This window comes from Mesoplodon mirus (genome assembly GCF_964341445.2).
Source record: "Mesoplodon mirus genome assembly, chromosome: 13".
Classification (NCBI taxonomy): domain Eukaryota; kingdom Metazoa; phylum Chordata; class Mammalia; order Artiodactyla; family Ziphiidae; genus Mesoplodon; species Mesoplodon mirus.
In genome coordinates, this window is record NC_138989.1 from 31,648,097 (window position 1) to 31,671,738 (window position 23,642).

The window sequence follows — 23,642 nt, forward strand, 5'->3', positions numbered from 1 at the left end:
TTTTGGTTTTGGTTTAAATAAAAAGCTAAGGTGGATCATATTCACAAAAACTGATTTTTTTAATCCAAATACGTTAAATAAAAAACAAAAACATAGGAAAAGAAAAGTTTCTGTAATGATGAAGAGTCAAAGCAAAACCACAAACGATAGACCTTACCAAATCAGGAACAAAGTACTGAAACCTTTGTTTATGTGAACATTTTTTTTTAGCATTGTTATTTTATTTATTTATTTTTGGCTGTGTTAGGTCTATGTTGCTACGCGCAGGCTTTCTCTAGTTACGGCAAGCAGGGGCTACTCTTCGTTGCATTGCACGGGCTTCTCGTTGCCGTGGCTTCTCTTGTTGCGGAGCACAGGCTCTAGGTGCGCGGGCTTCAGTAGTTGTGGCTCAGGGGCTTAGTTGCTCTGGGGCATGTGGGATCTTCCCAGACCAGGGCTTGAACCCGTGTCCCCTGCATTGGCAGGCGGATTCTTAACCAGTAAGTCACCAGGGAAGTCCATGAACATGTTATCAAAGTAAAGTTAAAACCTACTTTCTCTCCGTTAAAGGCATTCAGAGGATAAGATTCACAATGAAGCTAACTATCAGTGCTTTGTCTTGCCATTTAGGACATTCTGAAATGATGTCATCTATTTTTTTCTACCAGTAAATAACACAACTTTCTTCACTTTTGTGTTTTCCCTTTCCCTTTTGAAAAGAAGTAGTGTTCTTTTCCAATCTTTTCTAATCATGGCTCAAATGCCCATTCTATAAAATGGGATATGTAAGAAAATTAAGGCAGAGGGAAAAAAATAGGAAAGTGATAAGGAAAAGTGCTCAGAAGCAAGAAGTGACAGACCACAGAGAAGTGGAAGATGTTCACCCAGAAGAAGGACTTGTCCTTGATCATCAAATAACAAATACAAAATGAGAAGGAAACCCAGAGACATGGTAGACTTTTCAAAATAAATATACAAAATGTTATCTTTGAAGATAAGAAACTGTCACATGACTCCCTCTGCTTCTTCCTAAATGCAGCTCTGAGTCTGTAGTAAAGTGACCGCTTCCTACGTCCTCACTGATTTCTTTTTTTTTTTTTTTTTTTTGCTGTACGCGGGCCTCTCACTGTTGTGGCCTCTCCCATTGCGGAGCACAGCTCCGGACACGCAGGCTCAGCAGCCATGGCTCACGGGCCCAACTGCTCCGCGGCATGTGGGATCTTCCCGGACCGGGGCCCGAACCCGTGTCCCCTGCATTGGCAGGCGGACTCTCAACCACTGCGCCACCAGGGAAGCCCCTCACTGATTTCTTAAAACTCATCTTTTTAAGCACAAAATGCAGAGGACAGGAATATCTGCTTAGAATAGCTTTCCTGCTCGAGACAGGGTTCTATTTCACTGCCACATCTAATTCCCCGTGTCCTCCTAGAGGGACGAAGCAATTCGATTGTCTTGCACTTGGTACGAAGCAATTCAATGGTCATGCACTTGGAATAATGGCCATAAGCTAAGGAATTTATGGAGTCAGGGAATGTTCTCTTTTTCCATCAGTACATATCAGGATTTCCCAAGGTGCTCCAGTGAATACTGGACTCGAGATGCTCTGCTAAAGCCAAACGGATGTGCACGCTCCAGCCAGGCACCTGCACCTGCCATGTGTCACCCGGGGAGATGCAGAAACACTCCCGGGCTCTGAAAGGCCTGGCAGTACAGAATGTGTTCTACTTCGCTTAAATCAGTGCTTCTTCCCGTTTGGTTGACCGGTGCCTTTTAACCTTCCTTGGAACATAGTTTGGAAAACACTCACCCACGCAGATCTTAAACACTGTCTCTGGGCAGCAAATGCCTGCCAAGCTGCTGCCACTCAGCGTGGCTTACGTGACCTTCTAATAAAATAAGTGGGGTGAAGGCCAGTCCAGCGAAGAAGGCGAGGGCTGCCGTACAGGAGTCCAGGAGGGAGTGTGATGGGAAGGGGTGGGAAAGATCAAGTATCTCCTATTCCCTCACCCCCTCATCCACCCGGAAAGATGGCAGACAGGTAAAGGGTAAATCTTGGCTTAGCCTCCCCGAAGTGCTGGCCCCTTGATAAGCTCAGTGCGCAGAGAATTGAGAGCACGGATCCATGCCGCCTCTCCTGTCAGGCCCTTCGGTGCTTCTAAGGGACTTGCTTTTACAGGAGGCTCTGGAGCAACCAGAAGGCCAGTATCTTCCCTTACTTTACCTTCCCATCCCTCTTGTCACTGCCCACAGCCTGGCATAACACCTTTACTGAGGGGCCTGGGGGAGGGATTTCAAGGCCACCTGTGCATTTTTTCCTTTTCAAAGCAACCATTTGTATTAAAGATCACTGCCCTCCTGGCCTTCGACAGGACTCAGAATCACTATCTCCAAAAGCAAGGAGAAAGGCAGTGAGTGTGGGGTTCCAGGGGCGTCTCTGGGTGCAGGTGGGGTTAAGAACCCAGAATAATCCATCAGAGGCCTCGGAAACTTGCAGGTGGACAAGAGGAGAGAGGAGGGGAGAAGACACAGAATCAAAGTGAAATTTTTTTTAATCGGCACAATAAAGTAAAAGGGTGCTTGTGAGAGGAAAATGCTATTCTTAAAATGGCAAAAAGCAGTGTCTAAATCAAAGGAAGCAGGTGTTACAGCCCAGGTGCCCTGGTGAAAGAAGGTAGTCCGCACTTATGCTGCCGCCTAACAGAGGGGCAGGTTCTAGTCACAGTAGTTAGGACAAACACTAATTAAGTAATTAAATACATGTTAATCACCAGATACTTGACGATTTATGTGTTAATGAACAGTAATTAACCTGCAATTAGCTGTATTCCATGCAGATTACTGTTGTGATGTGTACTGGTAGAATATTATTTTCCCACAAATAGGAAAAGCTCCATAAAGTGGCAAGAACACTTTACTCTGCTAAGAACCATTTTGAAACTCTACACATGCTAATCTAGGTCATGTTAGCAGAAAGGTTATAAAAACAAAGAGATGCCCAAGAGAACCCACTATGTTTATCCAAAGTACACAGTGCAGTGGTGTTTGGTTGCACCGAAAACCTCCCCAAATCCAACAATTTACAAGACTCAGACTCTGACCAAGATGAGAATCAACTCAGTATCTTGCAGCCAAAGATGAGGGGGAAATGGACATTCTTGACAAAAGCATGGGAGGATCAGGAACAGGACAGACAGAAGGAACCCAGCCCAGCACCCCCGTTCCTGGTCCCCCCCGCAGAGCACCTGCTCCCCAGGTGTAGGCAGAGTGCCCAGAGCACCACGATAGCAGTTCCAGGGCTAACATGCTAGAATGTTCTGGCGGGAAAGCCCTTGGCTCATCCCGTTTCATCCACTGTTTCACTGAAGGATTTGTTCCCAGAACCCTTTTTCATTGCATACCTTCTGCCATCGCACCGAACACACTTAAGGAGTGACTTAGCAGGAGAAAGCACTCAACTATTACCTGCTTCCCTTTTTTCTGTTTTCCACAAATCGGAATTTCCATAAACTACCACCATTTATTGAGAGGCCAGCACATCCAAAATGTGTTCTTCCATTCATCTTCACACCCTGCCCTGTCTTTATATTTAGTCCCGTAATTAGGAAGGCTCAGTAAATTTAAGCTGCCCAAGCTTATAAGTAAACAGGGCTCATATTCAAATCCAGTTCTGTCTGATGCAAAGCATATGTTCTTTTACTACAGTATGATGCCGCTCATTTACAAGCAATATTGTAATATGAAATCTTTTAAGACTTAATTCATCAATCTTAATTCATTAGATCAAAACTACAAAGTGTGAAAAGCATTATATAAAGTACTATATGAATATAAAATATTTTAATATACTAGTATTTCAAGCATGTATTCACTCTACATTAATTTTTTAGATCTCTGTCACGTATCTTGCAGCCTAAATACTAATGGGACGTCTGGGGGAAGCAGAGTCCCTGTGCAGGGAGAGAGGGTCTCTCAACGGTTATCACCTCCTTTAAATGTCCATGTCCTATTACCTTGTCCTCAGCTTTTGGTCCCAGAAACAGCCTATCTGTATACTAAGAATGCATCATTTGGATACTGACTTTTATGAACTATGTTCATAAAAGAAAATGTCACAGGCATGCACGTACATGTGATACCAGAAAAATAACTTTGTGTATTTTGCAATTGGAAATATAATAGTCACCTAAAGCAGAAGCACATCCTCAGGCTAGTACAAAACTCCTGATGGAGAAATCTGTCTGGGAAATTGATTTAAAAGCAGATGGCTCCTGCATAAGTCAGGTTTTTACGAACATCAGGATATGACAGCCATTTCCTTAGTAAGGGTGTGCTCGCCCCACGGGTGCAGCGGGGAAGCCCCCATCCAGGGCAGTGCTGCCTGAACACGGACAACTGATTTTTCCAGCTTTTTTTTCTGATCATCTCCAGTTCAGCTGACATCTGGAGCCAAGGATGGAAATAGGATTGGTAGGTATTTTCCTTCCTCTCCACGTGTTGATACAATGTATTTTTCCCATGCCAAGTGGGAACATCATTCAAGTCTTACATGGTGATTTTAAGGTTTATCTCAGCATTTGGGAAATTTCCTGCTGACACCTCTCTTGTATTGTCTACTGAGTGCCACTTATCTAATAGTTTATGTTACTATTAGGGTAATGACTTCACTATGTTTACTGTCCAGCAGATAAAGGGGAGAAAAGAGGGAAGTACAACCTTAACTATGCCTTTAAAACGTGAAAGGCTGAGGCTTGGTTAGACTCCTTGGGAATTAAATGAACAAATGCATTTTCAGTGGATCCAGATGCTTAACAAACTTTGATCAGCAGGTTCTTAAACATTTAGCAACACTGGTTTAAAGAATCTCTGCAAATCCACCTTTAAACCCAGAGTATGAAACTATCAATCACCCAGTGAACCAAAAAGCTATAATGAGAACTACATTCCAGTTGAATATGGTAAAGCAGGTACTGCTCAGCAATGTGACAGAGGTCACAGTGAGGAGCAGGAGAGTTTGGGGGTGAGGGTCAGAGGCTCACAATTGGGAAGGCAAAATATTTTATTCAAAAGAGCCCAAGGGGCTTCCCTGGTGGCGCAGTGGTTGAGAGTCCGCCTGCCGATGCAGGGGACACGGGTTCGTGCCCCGGTCCGGGAGGATCCCACATGCCGCAGAGCGGCTGGACCCGTGAGCCATGGCCGCTGAGCCTGCGCGTCCGGAGCCTGTGCTCCGCAACGGGAGAGGCCGCAACAGTGAGAGGCCTGCGTACCGCCAAAAAAAAAAAAAAAAAAAGAGCCCAAGAAAGGAAGAATTCACTGACAATGACAATGGTCTGATATACAGGATCACCTTATTTTCAATATACAGTTGACCCTTGAACAATATGGGCTTGAACTCTGTGGGTCTACTTATATGTGGATTTTTCAATAAATACATTGGAAAATTTTTGGAGATTTGCAACAATTTGAAAAAACTCACAAGCTGCATGGCCCAGATATATCGAAAAAAATTAAGAAAAAGGTATGTCATGAATGCATGAAATATATGTTGATACTAGTCTCATCTTACATAGGCATAAGGTGGGTGATGTTTAATACAAAATTAATAACATTTTATAGGTTTATAGGTTATAACAGTTTGTTTTCTTACTGTTTTGTAACTTTGCTTTAAAAGAATTTCATTACCTTACACCTCTCTCTCTAGTAATTGAAGAAACTATCAGCCTACCATCAACAGGTAGGTGTTTTTATTAATGTAACAATGTTTCCAATACGGTATTATGAATATGACATAATACTGTGTGTCATAAAAATCTGATAACAATTCATTCATTGGTATATAGGCTAGGCTACAAAGAAGCAACTGTATGGATTGCATGAGGTGACCGTAAATCAATCACACTGCTGCTTCTTCATTATTGATGCATGAATTGTTACAACTGTAAATAATATGAGTTTACTTTTCACATTATCTTTCATTATTGTTATCTAGTGTTAGTAATACATACAACATCTATGGTGTTTGTATCATATAAGACACTATTGATGTAGGTACTGACAGGTGATTCATCTTATAAACAGAAGATGTAAACTTAATGTATCAATAAATACAGTACAGTACCATAAATGTATTTTCTCTTCCTTATGATTTTCTTAATAACATTTTCTCTTCTTTAGCTTATTTTACTGTAAGAATATAGTATATAATACACATAACACACAGAATATGTGCTAATTGACTTTGCATGTTATCGGTGAGGTTTCTGGTCAACAGTGGGCTATCAGTGGTTAAGTCTGGGCGGAGTCAAAAGTTACACATGGATTTTCAACTGTGTGTGTGTTGGGGGGTCAGCATCCTTAAGCTTCACACTATTCAAGGGCCAACTGTAGTTTGATAATTCCTTTTAAAGGCCGATCTCCTGAGACTGTTGATAAATTAAATCATTCCTTTAGTTCTGACTGTCTGAGCCAGGTGTGTTCAAGGCTATTATGGGCTGAGTGCTGTGTCCCCTTCAAATTCATATGTTGAAGCCCCAACCCCCACGGTGATGGAACTGGGAGATGGAGCATCAGAGAGGTGATTATGCTTAGCTGAGGCAATGAGGGTCGAGCCCCTGTAATGGGATTAGTGCCCTTATAAGAAGAGGAAGAGAGACCAGGGCTCTCTCTGCTGCACACATGGGGAGGTCATCTGAGCACACAACAAGAAGACCAGAAGATGGCCTCCATGAGCCAGGAAGGGGGCCCTTAACAAGAACAGAATCTGAGGGCCCCTTATTTTGAACTTTTCAGCCTCCAGAGCTGAGAAATAAATAAAGGTTTGTTGTTTAAGCCACCCAGATTGTGTGCTTTTGTTCTTCTTTTTGTCACAGCAACTCAAGCTGACTAAGACAAAGGCAAAACAAAAATTTAAGATCTGGATTGTAGCCAGTGTCAAAACTAAATGAATGCACCAGGCTCTGGCAGCTGTAGGGCCCCACAAGGGCTCACTCCTAGAGGTTTTGGGTGTGCATTGCTAAGGGGAAAGAGAAGAAGATCAGGGCAAAGGTGAGCAGAACAGACCTTCTGATCTTGTCTAGATGCCTGGAGACCAAGGAAGAGTCCAGTGCAGGTTCCAGAGGGGAACTAGCTAGGCCTTCTCTACTGTGGGAAGGTCCCCTCCAAAAGAAGTTTCTAAAAACACTCAGCCTCTTAGCCTAGTCCATCATACACAGCCTTATGAAGCCTGCCTTAGCCAAACCCACTTCCCTTGCTTCCATTTTAATCCTACAAAAGAAGAAACTTTGTCCCAAAGGCCATATTTTTGAATTATACTCTGATTGGTTATCAATATATTTATAAAAAAGAAGGATATTCAGTAAGTAGGACATTTTCCCTCTGCAAGAAAAATTACTTTTTAACTCTTTTTTTTGTTTTATACATAAAAACAGCACATGTACGTTGGGGAAAATTTAGAATATGACAGATGACAGAAAGAAAAAATTCAAGTCACTAGCTGGGGAGATACTACTTAATATATTTATTTCACCATATAGTTTAATTATATATGTATTTATACATAATTAATATATATTAATATTATATGTATTTATATATAATTAATTCATATTAATATATATTGATACACAATACATATTAATATTATTAATACATATTAATGTATAATTAATATATATTAGTACATATATTTAATTTAAAATTGAATTTAACATACTGCTTTAGGATTTTATACCAGTTTTACCCACTTAAGAAAATAAGCTGAGATACATCATGAAATGATCTTTCATAACGTTATTTTTAACGGTTGCAAAATGAATTTTTGTACTGAGGTAGCATAGATGAACTCATCCTCTATTGTAAGAAACGTAATACTGCTTCTGGTGTTTCATTATTATAAATACACTGCCGTGAATATCCTTGTAGCTAACTGTTTGCTTCCATTATTCATTATATCCTTAGGATGAACTCCTAATAGTAGATTGCTAAAATTAGACTTATTTAAATATTTAACACTTTTAAAATGTATTGCCCAAGTGCACTCTAAAAGGATTTTAACAATTTACATGTGTGCTAACAGAGCTTTTACTACCCCTTCATTTCCATTCAAGAGACGTTTAAATACCAGAAATTGTTGCAGGTATGAGGGCACAAAGATAAAACAAGAATAGTGGAGAAAGGACAGCCTCTTCAATAAGTGGTGCTCGGAAAACTGGACAGGGACATGTAACAGTATGAGATTAGAACACTCCCTAACACCATACACAAAAATAAGCTCAAAATGGATTAAAAACCTAAATGTAGGGCCAGAAACTATCAAATTCTTGGAGGAAAACATAGGCAGAACACTCTATGACATAAATCACAGCAAGATCCTTTTGGACCCACCTCCTAGAGAAATGGAAATAAAAACAAAAATAAACAAATGGGACCTAATGAAACTTCAAAGCTTTTGCACAGCAAAGGAAACCATAAACAAGACCAAAAGACAACCCTCAGAATGGGAGAAAATATTTGCAAATGAAGCAACTGACAAAGGATTAATCTCCAAAATTTACAAGCAGCTCATGCAGCTCAATAACAAAAAAACAAATAACCCAATCCAAAAATGGGCAGAAGACCTAAACAGACATTTCTCCAAAGAAGATACACAGAGTGCCAACAAACACATGAAAGGATGCTCAACATCATTAATCATTAGAGAAATGCAAATCAAAACTACAATGAGATATCATCTCACACCAGTCAGAATGGCCATCATCAAAAAATCTAGAAACAATAAATGCTGGAGAGGGTGTGGAGAAAAGGGAACACTCTTGCACTGCTGGTGGGAATGTGAATTGGTTCAGCCACTATGGAGAACAGTATGGAGGTTCCTTAAAAAACTAAAAATAGAACTACCATATGACCCAGCAATCCCACTACTGGGCATATACCCTGAGAAAACCATAATTCAAAAAGAGTCATGTACCAAAATGTTCATTGAAGCTCTATTTACAATACCCAGAAGATGGAAACAACCTAAGTGTACATCATTGGATGAATGGATAAAGAAGATGTGGCACATATATACAATGGAATATTACTCAGCCATAAAAAAAATAAAATTGAGTTATTTGTAGTGAGGTGGATGGACCTAGAGTCTGTCATACAGAGTAAAGTAAGTCAGAAAGAGAAAGACAAATGCCGTATTCTAACACATATATATGGAATCTAAGAAAAAAAATGTCATGAAGAACCTAGGGGTAAGACAAGAATAAAGACACAGACCTACTAGAGAATGGACTTGAGGATATGGGTAGGGGGAAGGGTAAGCTGTGACAAAGCGAGAGAGTGGCATGGACATATATACACTACCAAACGTAAAATAGATGGCTAGTGGGAAGCAGCCACATAGCACAGGGAGATCAGCTCGGTGCTTTGTGACCACCTGGGGGGGTGGGATAGGGAGGGTGGGAGGGAGGGAGACGCAAGAGGGAAGAGATATGGGAACATATGTATATGTATAACTGATTCACTTTGTTATAAAGCAGAAACTAACACACCATTGTAAAGAAATTATACTCCAATAAAGATGTAAAAAAAAAAACAAAAAAAACAAGCACAGAATTTCCAGCCCATTTATTACCATGATCAAACCCAGGGATAGAGGAACTGGGATTGATAAATCTTCCCTAATAAACACCAAGCCTGCAGAGTGGGTTCTTGGGTGCCAATCATGCCGCTCAGATGACAAGCAGCCCTTGAGAAGACTCAGTCTTTCCTCCCTGGGTCTAGCCAAGCACCTCAATTAACCATGAGAGATGATCTTGGATACATGTTCCCATTGGCTTCCGAGTGAGCCAAAGGAATTAAGAAAGAGAAAAGCAAAATACTGCAATTCTCTTAATGCACCCTCTTAGCTTGAAATTAACTGAGTCCTTAATGTGAAGTTATTTTCAAAGAGGCTGTGGACAAAAGGAGAAAGCACACAGAACGCCACCGTCACTCATTTCCCACCTTTGATGCCAAGTCGGGATGCTCTTGGGGCACAGGCCCTCTCCGAGAGGACGGAGAGACCAGCGGGACCTCCTTGGTACCACTTTCTAACTGCTTCTGGCATGCATCCTTCATTTCCTTTAAGTGCCCACTCCAGGTGGGCAATGTGGTCCCAACAGAACATCCCACAGAGCAGCTCCTCCATGACAAGGACTCGGTCTACATGCCATTTTCTTCCCGTTGCTGATGGGGTGGGAGCAGGGCCCTGCATCTCACCAGCTGGCCTCCACTAGGGCTCACTTCCTAACGACCCGTGATTCCTGAGATCCACTCATGGAAGAAGAGGCTTTTTCTTCTACCATCAAGTTCTCTGTCTCCCTGGGTCAGATGTGGCTACTTAACATAGAAAGTAAGACATCCTTGCAGACAGCATTTCCTGCCCTGCTGCAGGTGGCTGCTTCTATTTTCTTAAATAGATATATAAGTAAACAAGTTGGAATGGTGCATTTTACTCATTTCTCAAAGTAATGTAAAAACAAAGCCTTAATACACTCCCTATCCACGAGCATAAGCTTTCCTCACCTTGGTCTAAAAATACCAACACTTCTAATACATTCTCTGATTAGACTAATATAAAACTGATTTATATTTTCAGAAGTTAGAGGATGCATCAAAACAGGAAATGAAAAATAAAAGGCATACCTGATAAAAGTTAGGCCAGAAAGTACTGATGGCCAGCTCTGCCCTGTTCCATGTACGGTTTGGGTCTCCAGATATATTCCAAATAGGGTTCCCCAAAGGCCCGTTATTGACCTTCACGTAGACATTGAGTAACCCGGGAGCAGAATTACTCTTGCTGGATACAAAGTAGTGAAAATCAATGCAGTGGGTGTCATTTTCTTTGAGCTGAGGTAAGAGGAGGTGGGCTCTCTGTCCCTCAGATCTCCCAGACGTGTTGACCAACATGAAGGAGCCTGCGAAAAGAAAATCAAAGGACGGTCACAACCGGAAACACTACTTCCTGCTCATACCTGAAAAGTCACCATCATTTCCATGGGTCGACACTGCAGTTCCACATATTTGACCTTGGCTTTGAAAGTCCCACCTCTTTCACACCTTTTCATTCCCAAAGTGCTCTCAAGGTCAGTGGGGATGGCAAATTCCCTTGATGTCATTGCAATTAGTTTCCTAAATAATAGGTATATGCATGGTTTGCAGATCTGCACTGGTCGATCTGGTGGTCACTAGCCACATGGAGTTTTTTTTTTAATTAATTAAAATTCTATAATATTGAGTCATATTTTAGATTCCACATATAAGTGATATCACATGGTATCTGTCTTTGTCTTTCTGACTTACTTCACTTAGTATGATAATCTCTAGGTCCATCCATGTAGCTTCAAATGCCATTATTTTGTTCTTTTTTATGGCTGAGTAATATCCCATTGTGTGAGTGTGTGTGTGTGTGTGTGTGGTGTGTGTGTGTGTGTGTGTATATATAAAATATTATATATACATCACATCTTCTTTATTCATCTGTCAATGGACATTTAGGTTGTTTCCATGTCTTGGCTATTGTGAATAGTGCTACTATGAACATAGGGGTGTATGTATTTTTTGAATTATAGTTTTGTCTGGATATATGCCCAGGAGTGGAATTGCTGGAGCATATGGAGGAGGGTTGGACTGGGAACTTGGGGTTGGTAGATGAAAGTTATTACATATGGAATGGATAACAACAAGGTCCTACTATATAGCACAGGGAACTATATTCAAAATCCTGGGATAAAGCATCATGGAAAAGAATATGAAAAAGAATATACATATGGATAACTGAGCCACTTTGCTGTATAGCAGAAATTAACACAATACTGTAAATCAACTAGACTTCAATAAAAATTAAAAAAAGATGAATTAAAAAAAATTCAGCACCTGGATAAAAAAAAAGTTCTGTAATAATGAAAGTGTAGGTCCTCAGCCCCAGGAACCACATTTCAAGCGCTCAGTAGCCACATGGGGCCAGTTGCTACCATACTGGGCTGCACAGATATTGAACTTTTCCATCATCTCTAAACAACACTGTTCTACAATGGTACCACCACTGAGTAATCACAGACACTCTGAGATTCTCATCTAATCTAGAGAAAGGGAATAGATTGTTCTGGCTTGTGGAATCTTAGAAAATTGGCCTGATGATGCTCCTTGTCATCAATATAATATGATTTTCTTGCAGCTCAGCACCCATCCCCCCACTACTGTCACAACTGGCTTCTCCTTGACTAGGGGTGCTCTCATAATGGGGGGATGATGGAGTTTACTGATCAATGGTTGTGCCCATGGGGGACAGTCGTTCACAGAAGTCTCTGTGAGCTCCTTGTTTTCAACTTTTCATCCAGGGCACTAACCCACCCATGAGTGCTGAAGAGTTTCCAGATGGATTCAAGCTTCCCAGATACCCTGACCTTGGGAAAGGTCACTTGGACCTTCCCCATGCCTAAGGTCACTAGAAATAGCAACTAAAATAAATATATGAATTTTATATATCACATAAAGAAAGGTAAATCAAAATGTTCTAAGATGAACGGGAAAACTGGCCATCAGAAGCCTTCTTTAGCAGAGAGGAAAAAATGTATGGAAATTCTGAGGGGGAAGTACAACTAAATTTGGAAAATAAAGATTAAAAAAATACTACTCAGGGCGGTTGGACTCATGGTTTCTACAGCATGAAGAGACTATTACCCTCAGTTCAGTATTCCTTTAAAAACGTCCCTCATTGTGAACCATAATTTTCAAGGAGGTGTGTGTATGCACGTTTGTGGGTATATAGATTTTAGTAAACACCCACACATATCTATAAAGATACATACACAATCTTAGAAAAAGTGTGGAAATTTTCTCTCATCTACAAGCTGTGATTTCCTAAACAGCAAAATGAGAAGACTACTTTTCCCAGGAAATTATCAGGAGGACTAAATAAAAACCAGGAATGTAGATATATCCTTTATAAATTAATAGACTATTGTTAAAGGATCAATATTACAAAATGTTTGCTTCTGGCTATTACCTCTCAGGGCCCCTTCATGAGATGAGCTAGTGTTAATGCCATGTAAGAAAAATAGGAACTGAGTCACAGAGAGATGAGGACGCATCTTATCCAGGCTTTAGGGTGAGTCAGTGGCGAAATCAGAACTTGGAGCCTCTGGGTTTCCAGCCCATTACTCAACCTGCTACCCTCCAATAACTCCACATTTCTTCATGCGCCATTTGAGCACATATGGAGAAAACAAACCCTTTCATGACAGTGAAGGAAAATTATGGGAGCTATCTGAAAATATAGCAATTTTTCAAGAGATGAATGTTACACACCTGGAAATATGAAAGTCAAGCCACAAGGGAAGGGTTATTGTGGAACATATATTTCAGTAATAAGGAAGAACTGCAAATGTGATTTAAGAAAGAGTTGGGGACTGAGAGAGGGATTCTGTGACAAGAGAATATCACTGCAGTGATTTGGGTTAGCTATGCTCTACAAAATGTGAAAAAAAAAGCTCTTCAAAATACACAGGGTCGGGGCTTCCCTGGTGGAGCGGCGGTTGAGAATCTGCCTGCCAATGAAGGGGACACGAGTTCGAGCCCTGGTCTGGGAAGATCCCACATGCCACGGAGCAACTAGGCCCGTGAGCCACAACTACTAAGCCTGCGCGTCTGGAGCCTGTGCTCCACAATAAGAGAGGCCGCGATAGTGAGAGGCCCGAGCACCGCAATGAAGAGTGGTCCCCGCTTGCCGCAACTAGAGAAAGCCCTCGCACAGAAACGAAGACCCAACACAGCCAAAAATAATAAATAAATAAATTAAAAAAAAATACACAGGGTCGACCAACCCCATCACAAATTGAAAGAGGATAGTTGGTGTTTATAACATGAGTTAAAAATTGTACTTTGTCGCTCTCAGTAAAATATAAACATATTTATTCCAAGTTCAATCATTTGGGGCTCTGGCATCTGCAACATAGTTGCAATGTAGAATATTCCCTGATGGGGCTAAGGCATGAGTTGGCCTTGAAGCCAACTCTGAATCACCAAAAGCTTTAGTATTGTCACTCTGCCGAGAATATTACTTCTTGGAGTGTTTCCATCACTTAAACTTGGGCGACCAGAGATGGTAAATATGGCAATATGCATAGGAGAGCAAAAGTAGGTTTCCTGCATCCTGGAAAGTCTAGTTTGGATGACTGGATGAAGAGTCTCTTTTCACACGTTGGTATAAACTGGGTAACATCCTACCATAGTTGTTTGGGAAATCACTGGGTTTCCCTAAAATACTATTTTCCCCAACTACACAGCCTATCCTTCAATATTTACTCATTAAGCTTCATTCTAGGACAAAATACTAATTTTTATCTTGAGGTCAAGGTGAAACTCAGGCATTTTAAGTTGCAAACACTCAAATGATCCTGATTTTTATACTTTCTCCTTTTTTTCCCCCCTTTTGAACCAGAATACAGTCTATCCCGTTACAAGGCATGTTGCTGCAATGCAGATTAGCTAACAGGATTAGCAAATAGGGGAGTGACATCCATATAACACTAGAGTCCCTTCAGACCATGTGCAATTTTTTGCAAGACATTAATGTTGTAGAGCAATCAAGGCAAATTTTCTCTCCAATAAAGGTCTATGTGATGGCCTTTCGACAAAGGTGAAACTCCTGCAGAAGGGCCTTCACTTAGGGTCAAAAGTGGCACGAAGTTTAGTGGCTCTACAGAGCCATTCCTCTTCCTGCTCTGTGAGGCTGTCTGGGAAACTGCAAGACCAGATGAAGAAGCTGTGACACTTCTGCTCCCCTCCTGAGTTTAGAGAGGAAATCACACTGACTGATGCAGACAATGAACCCGGGTCATATATTTCAGCTGGCAGAGAGTGGTCTCTACCAGAAGGGAATGACTGACTCCGAGGCCCCCTCTGGTGAGAAGGAGGACGTGGAAGCCCTCAGGCACAGGGCGAAGGATGGACCCACAGGGATTCTAAGTGCCAGGCGGAAGTTAATGAGGCCAGGGTTTTTATTAGGGCTGTGACTGTTTCATTGGTCCTCTGGCTACAAAGCTGTGTAGAATTTGGAAAGGGCTGGGGCTCTGCAACCAGACAGCCTGGATTTGGATCCTAATTCGGCCACTTATTGGATGTCACTGAGAGAGTTAGCTAACGTCACTCTGCCTCAGTCTCCTAAACTAGGAAGTGGGGATAAAATTGTGCCCATTTCAAAGAGGGTGTTCAGTGAACTAAATGAGATGATTCACTTAGAACGCTTCTTAGAGGAGTGCCTGGTACAGAGTAGCCATGTGCCAAAGTCTGGCCTCGGGCCCCGGTTTTGATCCAAATGTATCTGGTTTTAGCTTAGGGAGATGGAATAGCTGAATGCCTACTTCAAGGTAATTTCTGGCCCTCCTGTGGTCATGAGTGTCAATGATCATGTGATTATATAGACTACATCATCCTTGTCTATTCAGCTTAACAAGGTCAGAAATATTAACCAGGTATGCCGTTCAGATTTCTTTCCAAGATCCAAACATTAATTTTCAGATATGCATAATCATTCTAGATGTAACTCGGAATGAAAAATCTGAGTTGAAATTTTACCAAATCCATTGAGTTATAAATGTACATTTTTTATTGCAAGGGAAAAAATGATAATTAATGGTGATTGTGAAAGCTGTTAGTTGTGTTTACAAAATGAAGTATTAAGAATTTTCAGATAAATAGGTAAATATATTGACTATTAATATGAGTAATAATAGCTAACATATTACATAAATATATAAATATATATATGTATATAAAATATACCAGGCATTCTTCTAAATGCTTTACTTATATTAACTCTTTTAACTCTTACAGAAGACGAGAAACTGGGGTGTAGAGAGGTTAAGTAACTTGTCCAAGGTCATTCAGCTAGTAAGTGGTAGACATGAGATATGACCCCCAGGCAAACTGTCTCAGAGTCTGTGCTTTTCAGCAAGATACCAAGCTGCCTCTCAGTATGAAGCATGTGGCACATTAGTTAGATCGCTTTAGGAAGAACATTATACCCTCTTAAGTCTAGATACTATATATACGTATAATAGGTGTCTATAAAGAAATAAAGGCTAATTATGATACATAAACCTGAGGCTACCAGAGAAGAAGACTTGTTCATTACCAGGTGAAAAGGTCCAGGCCACCTGCTGGAAGACAGGGACCCTGGGAAGCAGAGCTGAGCTGTCCCAGCCAGGCCCCAGCTGACCCTGACCTACAGCTGACCACTGATGCATGGGGGAGCCCAGCCAAGACAGCCCCGCACGACCCAGATCACAGAGCCACTCAGCTGAGTCTGGCCCAAACTGCTGACCCACAGAATTGACAGCTACGGGTACTGCTTGAAGACACCAACTTTGGGGACACTGTGTTACATAGCAAAATTTAGCCATTTTTGGTTGAATCTGGATTTTGAACATTTTCATAATTAGAGTTTCATATAATAAAAACAAATTTTAAGCTAACAATATCTAAATGGGCTGAATTTTGGATCATGTTACATCACTGAAAATGCATTACAAAAAATGAATATGTCTTTCTGAGAACATGTTGGACGTGTGATTCAAAAAAGGATAATAAACTTGAAAATCTAAGTTAATTTAAACTAATTTTAAAAAAATCACTTAAGAATGAGTTTATATCAATATGATGTTTGTGAATCACACATACACGCACATAGTATACATACACACATTCACATACACAAGGAGAGAAAGATAGAACAGATTTTGCAAACAAAATTAATGAAAAAAAAGTAAAGATGTAAAGCTCATTCAAATTTTTGACAAGAATGGTGCATGTTACCAAAAATGTTCTGTTTATACCCATGGTATCCTTGGATATAACATAACATGTTGAATAATTTACCCACTGTTAGATATTTCAATTATCATTCACGAAAAATTTCAGAAAGAAGCTTTTGGTTTTCTCTCTCAGTATTTCCAACCAGTAGGAACTGTAGTTTAATTAAAATAGTTCAATCTAGTACATCTTGTGTTAGTTTATTAGTTAGGTGATCTAGAAACAAATTCAGATATATTATTCTATCGTTGTATCTCTGAGCTTGGTTGGGTGGAAAATTACTTTTATAGGAGTTCCACTATTTAGCTTTTAGTTGTTTTTGTCCTTCAGAATACAGTACAAATTTTCTGTTAAGACCTAAGGTTTTCAAACAGCTCTCTCTCTCATCTTTCACAGAGTTTTAAAGAGGCGGGGTTTTTTTTCCTGTTTCTAGCATATTTTATTTTCCCTTTTAAGTCAATTGAATATAGCTTAAATTCTAATCATTTTAAATTATTCATTTTTATTAAGCTCTTTTCAAAATGTACTCACTTGATGATGAACTGCTCTGCTTATAGGAGAGACAACTGTGTACTTGGGAAAATCCCAGGGAAAAATCTGTATATTAGCAAATTAATAGATAACCACATTTTAAATATCCCTTCAGACTTTTTTCTTTTACGTAGAGACCTAGTTCTTACTTTCCCTGTGCTTTAACTTCTTCCTTTACTTTTTTGAAATAAAAGTAACACATACCATTATATAAAAAGTAAAAAAATAAAGGATTTCAAAGGGAAAATTAACCACTTCTTACTCAGATATCCACAAACCTATCCCACTAAAGTCATAGTGTATTTCCTTCAAAATCCTTCTTTATATAGGTACAAACATATATGGTTTTTTTTAGCCTTTTCCTCTGTTTTTCAAAGAATAATAACACTTTCCCCTGGAGTTTGTTTTGTCCCTTAATCAGTAATATAACATGGATAACTCCATGTTATAACTCTTGAGGTCAATACAGACATACAGACCCAGCTCAACCTTTTCAACCTGCTGCTGCTACCATGTATATTCCAATAAAATCCATGTGAACACACTGTTTTTCCATAGAATAGAGCCCTATGAGTCAGGGCGCCGAAAGGCGTATACATTTCTAAGTCTCCAGTGTTTTGATTTATGGGGTATAAATACTAAGCAACGCTTCAGACATGAAAATAGTCCTTTTTTATTTATTAATGATAATCGCCAGTCGTTTACAAAGAGTGGTCCTGTCACAGGGTCAACATGAGCAGGCTGGCTAATGTGAAAGTGGGGTTGAGCCCACAGGAAGCTGCCTCTTGGCCTTCTCTGTTCCAAACACAGACAATCACCATGGCTTCCTCTGTTTATTATTATTACCATTGCTATTGGTGGTATTACTGAATATTTACTGAGTACTTGCTATGTGCCCCTCACTCTGCTAAGCACTTTATATCCATTCTTTTACTTGATCCCCTCAATAACAGATGGGTGGGGGGAGTACTAGTATCATTTCATATTCAGAAGGGTTAAAAATCTTCCCCAAGGTCACACAGCAAACCAGGATTTTCACCCAGTTAGTCTGATTCTAGGGCTTATGTTTTAGCCCAACAGATAATCGAAATTTCATAGCATGTCACAGAGTGAGATAGCAAAATATTTGTGGCATATGCTCTTTGGAGAAAATTAAAATTAGGGGAACAAAAAATGCACTAGAAGGTATTAGGGTCATCTTCAGCTTTGAATTATAACTCTTAAAAAATAAAATTAGTTGATTCTCAAATCACATGAGCCATTCTCTTATTTAAAAGCAAAATTAAAACCCACCATGTTTCAGATGAAAGTACGGAGCCAAAATTGGTTTTATTATTTTTTCTTAAGTAAACAAGAGTTAGTGACCAAATGCAAAATAAAGAGATGTGAATAAAATCTATTTCTTTAAAAAAGACCAAGGTTCACTGGAAAATACGAATTTTAAATAAGACATTTAATATCGTACAAACAATTAGATCAGCCCCTGCATCTCTTAAGAAGCCCAGAGGATATTGTTTGTTCTGGGTGCTTCCTAATGTAATAAAATGATATAATAACAACCATGTGGCTTTACTTAAAAATATGATTTAAGGTCATATTATTCAAAGCAGATGTCCAATTTCCTTAGCTTACACAAGCCTAGAGAAGACAAATACTATCTGTTAAGTGCTAAAAGAGTCTGGGGGTCAGACACAGTTGTGATGTGTCATAGAGTCTGTCAACGGTGCTTAGTTCACTCCGTCTTCTTCCTCAAAAAGAGTCCTCCACCGACCTGTTCTGCCAAGAGTCACCACGAGAATCATTCCTAACATTCATTATTGTACAAAGAATCCATTCATGGCTGCTGGCAATGAAATGGGAAGAAATGTAGAAGAGTTAAAAGTACTGAGTATCTTAGGTATTTTTATTCAAGACTAATTTCCCTCTCATTTAGCCAACATTTTTGTGAATAACTTATACAAGGCATTGCTCTTAATCCAGATGGAGAAACAGACCATGGGCACATAAACATACTGGATAGAGTTACAAAGCAACACGAATATAAGTGAACAATAATATAACTGTTTATGGCACACAGGGGACATATAAGGAAGAGGAGACCAATGACAGTAGACCAATCTAGGGCAGTGATACTACAGAAGCAGGGAAACATAAGAGGGACATTTTGAGTTACAGTCAAAGGAATTTATGTCTGAATGGATGCTGAGAGGCTGAGGAGCTGATGGTGTCCAATATAATTCTGAGCCCAAGTGATGTAGAAGAACAGTGGTTCTATATAACACTGACAATTGAATTTTACCTGACAAAAAGCAAAACAGTAAATTTTGCACTTCTATATCCCCAACCTTGCATATTATCTGGCATATGGTTGGCACTAGATTAGCTGTTGAATTAATAGCCTGAATGCATCAGAAATAAAGAAATGGCAATGGATATATTTAAAATCACTTTATATCTCTTACTGCTAGCAATATTTTTTCTTTAATTTTTTTCTCTTTTTCATGTATATAATTAATACACTAGGAAGAAAGAGCAAACTTGAGGTATTTCGCAAGTACCTCCACAATACATTCCAAATTTCTGAGCAAGGCATTTAAAGTCTCACCAGTCTACAATTCCAACCTTATCTTCTTCCACTCCTTAAATTTATAAACATGTATTGAGCAACTACTGTGTGCCAGGCACTGTAGTAGGCACCACTGATTCAAAGTTGAGTAAGACTCAAGCCCCATTCTTAATTCTAGTGGGGCAGGAGAATAATTATATTGCAAAGGTGTGAGCAGTGATAGAGTTACTCCAACCGGCAGTCATTAGAGCACACAGAAAAGGAGCACTAAAGCCAGCTGGAGGAGGTGGGTGGTAGTGATGGCTTTGCAACAGAGAAGAGCAAATCTGACTCCATATTGGATCTCTTCCTTTAGCTCTAACCCTTGTGCTCTGTGGCCTGTGCTTATTCATGCCGTCTCTGCACCTTTGTCTCGTCAAAGAATGCTATCTATAGCCAGAAATAGACATAGTAGCCCTTTCTCAAGGCTCTGCCTCTTGTTGGAGGTTTACAGGAACATCATAACCAGACCTACCTGGACAGCTGCAAGAACAAAGGATTATCACATCCCCTCCGGGGTCTGGCAGGCACCAAGAAGTTTACAACAAGCCACACTCCTTCCGCTTTCAGTATAAAAGAAGCCTGAACTCTAACTCGGGGAAGATAGTTCTCTGGGACACTCATCCGCCATCTTCTCGGTCTGCTGGCTTTCTGAATAAAGTCTCTATGCCTTGCCCTAACACCTCGTCTCTCGACTTACTGGCCTGTTGTATGGCGAGCAGTACGAGCTTGGACTCCGTCACCGCTCTTTAGAGGAAGGGCATCTCCCAGGGTGAGTAGTTAGCCAGACCAGAGGTGGAAGCAAAGTAGATGAGGGATTCAGCACTTGTTCAGTCAGGAAACACTGGTGAGATCCCTACAAGTGACAGCCACTGATCCTGGGCATGAGGAAGACTTGCACACAGCCCTTTAGAAACTTCAAGTCTAACAGGGTAGGCAACCATAGAATCAAATAATTAGAATGCAAAGTTATTTGAGATATACTCACATCACTAAGTGGTACAGAAGCACTGCAGAAAAGAGTGGCAACTTTGGGATTATTGTCAGGGTAAATTAAGAACTCCAACTGGACCATCACTGGGACATCTTTTTTTTTTTGAATTTTTTATTTTATTTATTTTTTTATACAGCAGGTTCTTATTAGCCATCAATTTTATCCACATCAGTGTATATATGTCAATACCAATCTCCCAATTCATCCCACCGCCACCCCCTCCACCCCCCGCTTTCCCCCCTTGGTGTCCATATGTTTGTTCTCTACATCTGTGTCTCTATTTCTGCCCTGCAAACCGGTTCATCTGTACCATTTTTCTAGGTTCCACATATATGCATTAGTATATGATAGTTTTTCTCTTTCTGACTTACTTCACTCTGTATGACAGTCTCTAGATCCATCCACGTCTCTACAAATGATCCAATTTCATTCCTTTTTATGGCTGAGTAATATTCCATTGTATATATGTACCACATCTTCTTCATCCATTCGTCTGTCGATGGGAATTTAGGTTGCTTCCATGTCCTGGCTATTGTAAATAGTGCTGTAATGAACATTGGGGTACATGACTCTTTTTGAATTATCGTTTTCTCAGGGTATATGCCCAGTAGTGGGATTGCTGGGTCATATGGTAATTCTATTTTTAGTTTTTTTAAGGAACCTCCATACTGTTCTCCATAGTGGCTGCATCAATTTACATTCCCACCAACAGTGCAAGAGGGTTCCCTTTTCTCCACACCCTCTCCAGCATTTGCTGTTTGTAGATTTTCTGATGATGCCCATTCTTTTTTTTTTTTTTTTAATTATTTATTTATTTATGGCTGTGTTGGGTCTTCGTTTCTGCGCGACGATGATGCCCATTCTAACTGGTGTGAGGTGATACCTCATTGTAGTTTTGATGTGCATTTCTCTAATAATTAGTGATGTTGAGCAGCTTTTCATGTGCTTCTTGGCCATCTGTATGTCCTCTTTGCAGAAATGTCTGTTTAGGTCTTCTGCCCATTTTTTGATTGGGTTGTTTGTTTTTTTTAATATTGAGCTGCATGAGCTGTTTATATATTTTGGAGATTAATCCTTTGTCCGCTGATTCATTTGCAAATATTTTCTCCCATTCTGAGGGTTGTCTTTTCATCTTGTTTTTAGTTTCCTTTGCTTGGCAAAAGCTTTTAAGTTTCATTAGGTCCCATTTGTTTATTTTTGTTTTTATTTCCATTACTCTAGGAGGTGGATCAAAAAAGATCTTGCTGTGATTTATGTCAAAGAGTGTTCTTCCTATGTTTTCCTCTAAGAGTTTTATAGTGCCTAGCCTTACATTTAGGTCTCTAATCCATTTTGAGTTTATTTTTGTGTATGGTGTTAGGGAGTGTTCTAATTTCATTCTTTTACATGTAGCTGTCCAGTTTTCCCAGCATCACTTATTGAAGAGACTGTCTTTTCCCCATTGTATATCCTTGCCTCCTTTGTCATAGATTAGTTGCCCATAGGTGCGTGGGTTTATCTCTGGGCTTTCTATCCTGTTCCATTGATCTATATTTCTGTTTTTGTGCCAGTACCATATCATCACTGGGAGATTTTAAAGCACCACACAAATGCAAATAGTGATCATCCTTATCTTGGAAGATGGAGGAATACTTGTGATTTGCTTTATTTATTCACTGTGCAAACGTTAGCAGGATTAACCTGCAGGCAACAACTGAAATTGAGGTGTGATTGGACCACACAAGGAGCAGCGCTTCCATGGCTGTTTCAGGCTGTTTCAGGAATCACAGGACGTCTTTCCAGGAAAGCAGCTGAGCTCTTCCAGAAGCAGTCGTGGTTCACATTAAAACGCTTTGTTCTTTACAGCGTGGTGTCTTGCTTTTACAAAACTTCTTTCAAGAGCTGCATAGCTGCCTTAAGTGGTCTTCCAGGGAGTTGAGCTCCCACCTGGCACACAAACTAGTCAGATACTTTAAAACTAACCATTACTGTGAGGGGTTTGAAAGCTCCTTTACCCCCATGGGAGTTAATTGCCAGAGAGGCAGTTCTTTTGGAGAGCATTTTACAGAGCATCTTTAAACCTTTTCATTAGGCAGAATTACTTCCACACCCAGAGGAGAAAACTGAACTAAAGGCAAAAAATACTTAAAAATTGTTAAGGAAAAAAATCTTAAATGGGTTTTATCATAGTTTCAAATAAAAATTAATTGGTTGGTTATGGTTACCAAGGAGGAGGGGGTGTGGGGGAAAGATGGATTGGGAGTTTGCAATTAGCAGATGCAAACTATTATATTCAGAATGGATATGTATAGCAAGATCCTACTGTATAGCAGAGGGAACTATATTCAATACCCTGTACTAAACCATAATGGAAAAGGAAAAAAATAAAAAATACAATGAAATCCAAAAAATCATTCAGTTGGTTTAATATTTAAAATTATCCATCAGACTTTATATTTTGTAGATGGACAGAGAAATGAAGAGATGGGAGGATGGGTTATCACCTATTTAGAAGTGAGTTATAGATCAGCAACATGAAAAATTAAGTCCTAGGGTGTAAATATACCAAAACAAAACCCCAAACAGCCCAAACAAATGTCATCGAATCCATGCATTATTCAGATGACCCACAGGCTGTGCTCACCAAATATAGAAAAATTATATTATCTGGTTTCTGAACCTTCAAAAATTCACAAGAAAGGAAGAGACTCCTTA

At 39.9% G+C, this 23,642-nt stretch overlaps 1 protein-coding gene across 3 annotated transcripts in view; it reads right to left on the reverse strand.

Moving 5' to 3' along the window:
* PTPRM (protein tyrosine phosphatase receptor type M) overlaps positions 1-23,642 on the reverse strand; it is a 748,579-nt gene that overhangs the window by 463,803 nt on the left and 261,134 nt on the right. For all 3 annotated transcript variants that reach the window (XM_082641116.1, XM_082641117.1, XM_082641118.1), the window contains exon 3: positions 10,651-10,922. In XM_082641116.1, coding sequence (XP_082497242.1) covers positions 10,651-10,922 — 272 coding nt within the window. The remainder of the gene's footprint in view (positions 1-10,650; positions 10,923-23,642) is intronic.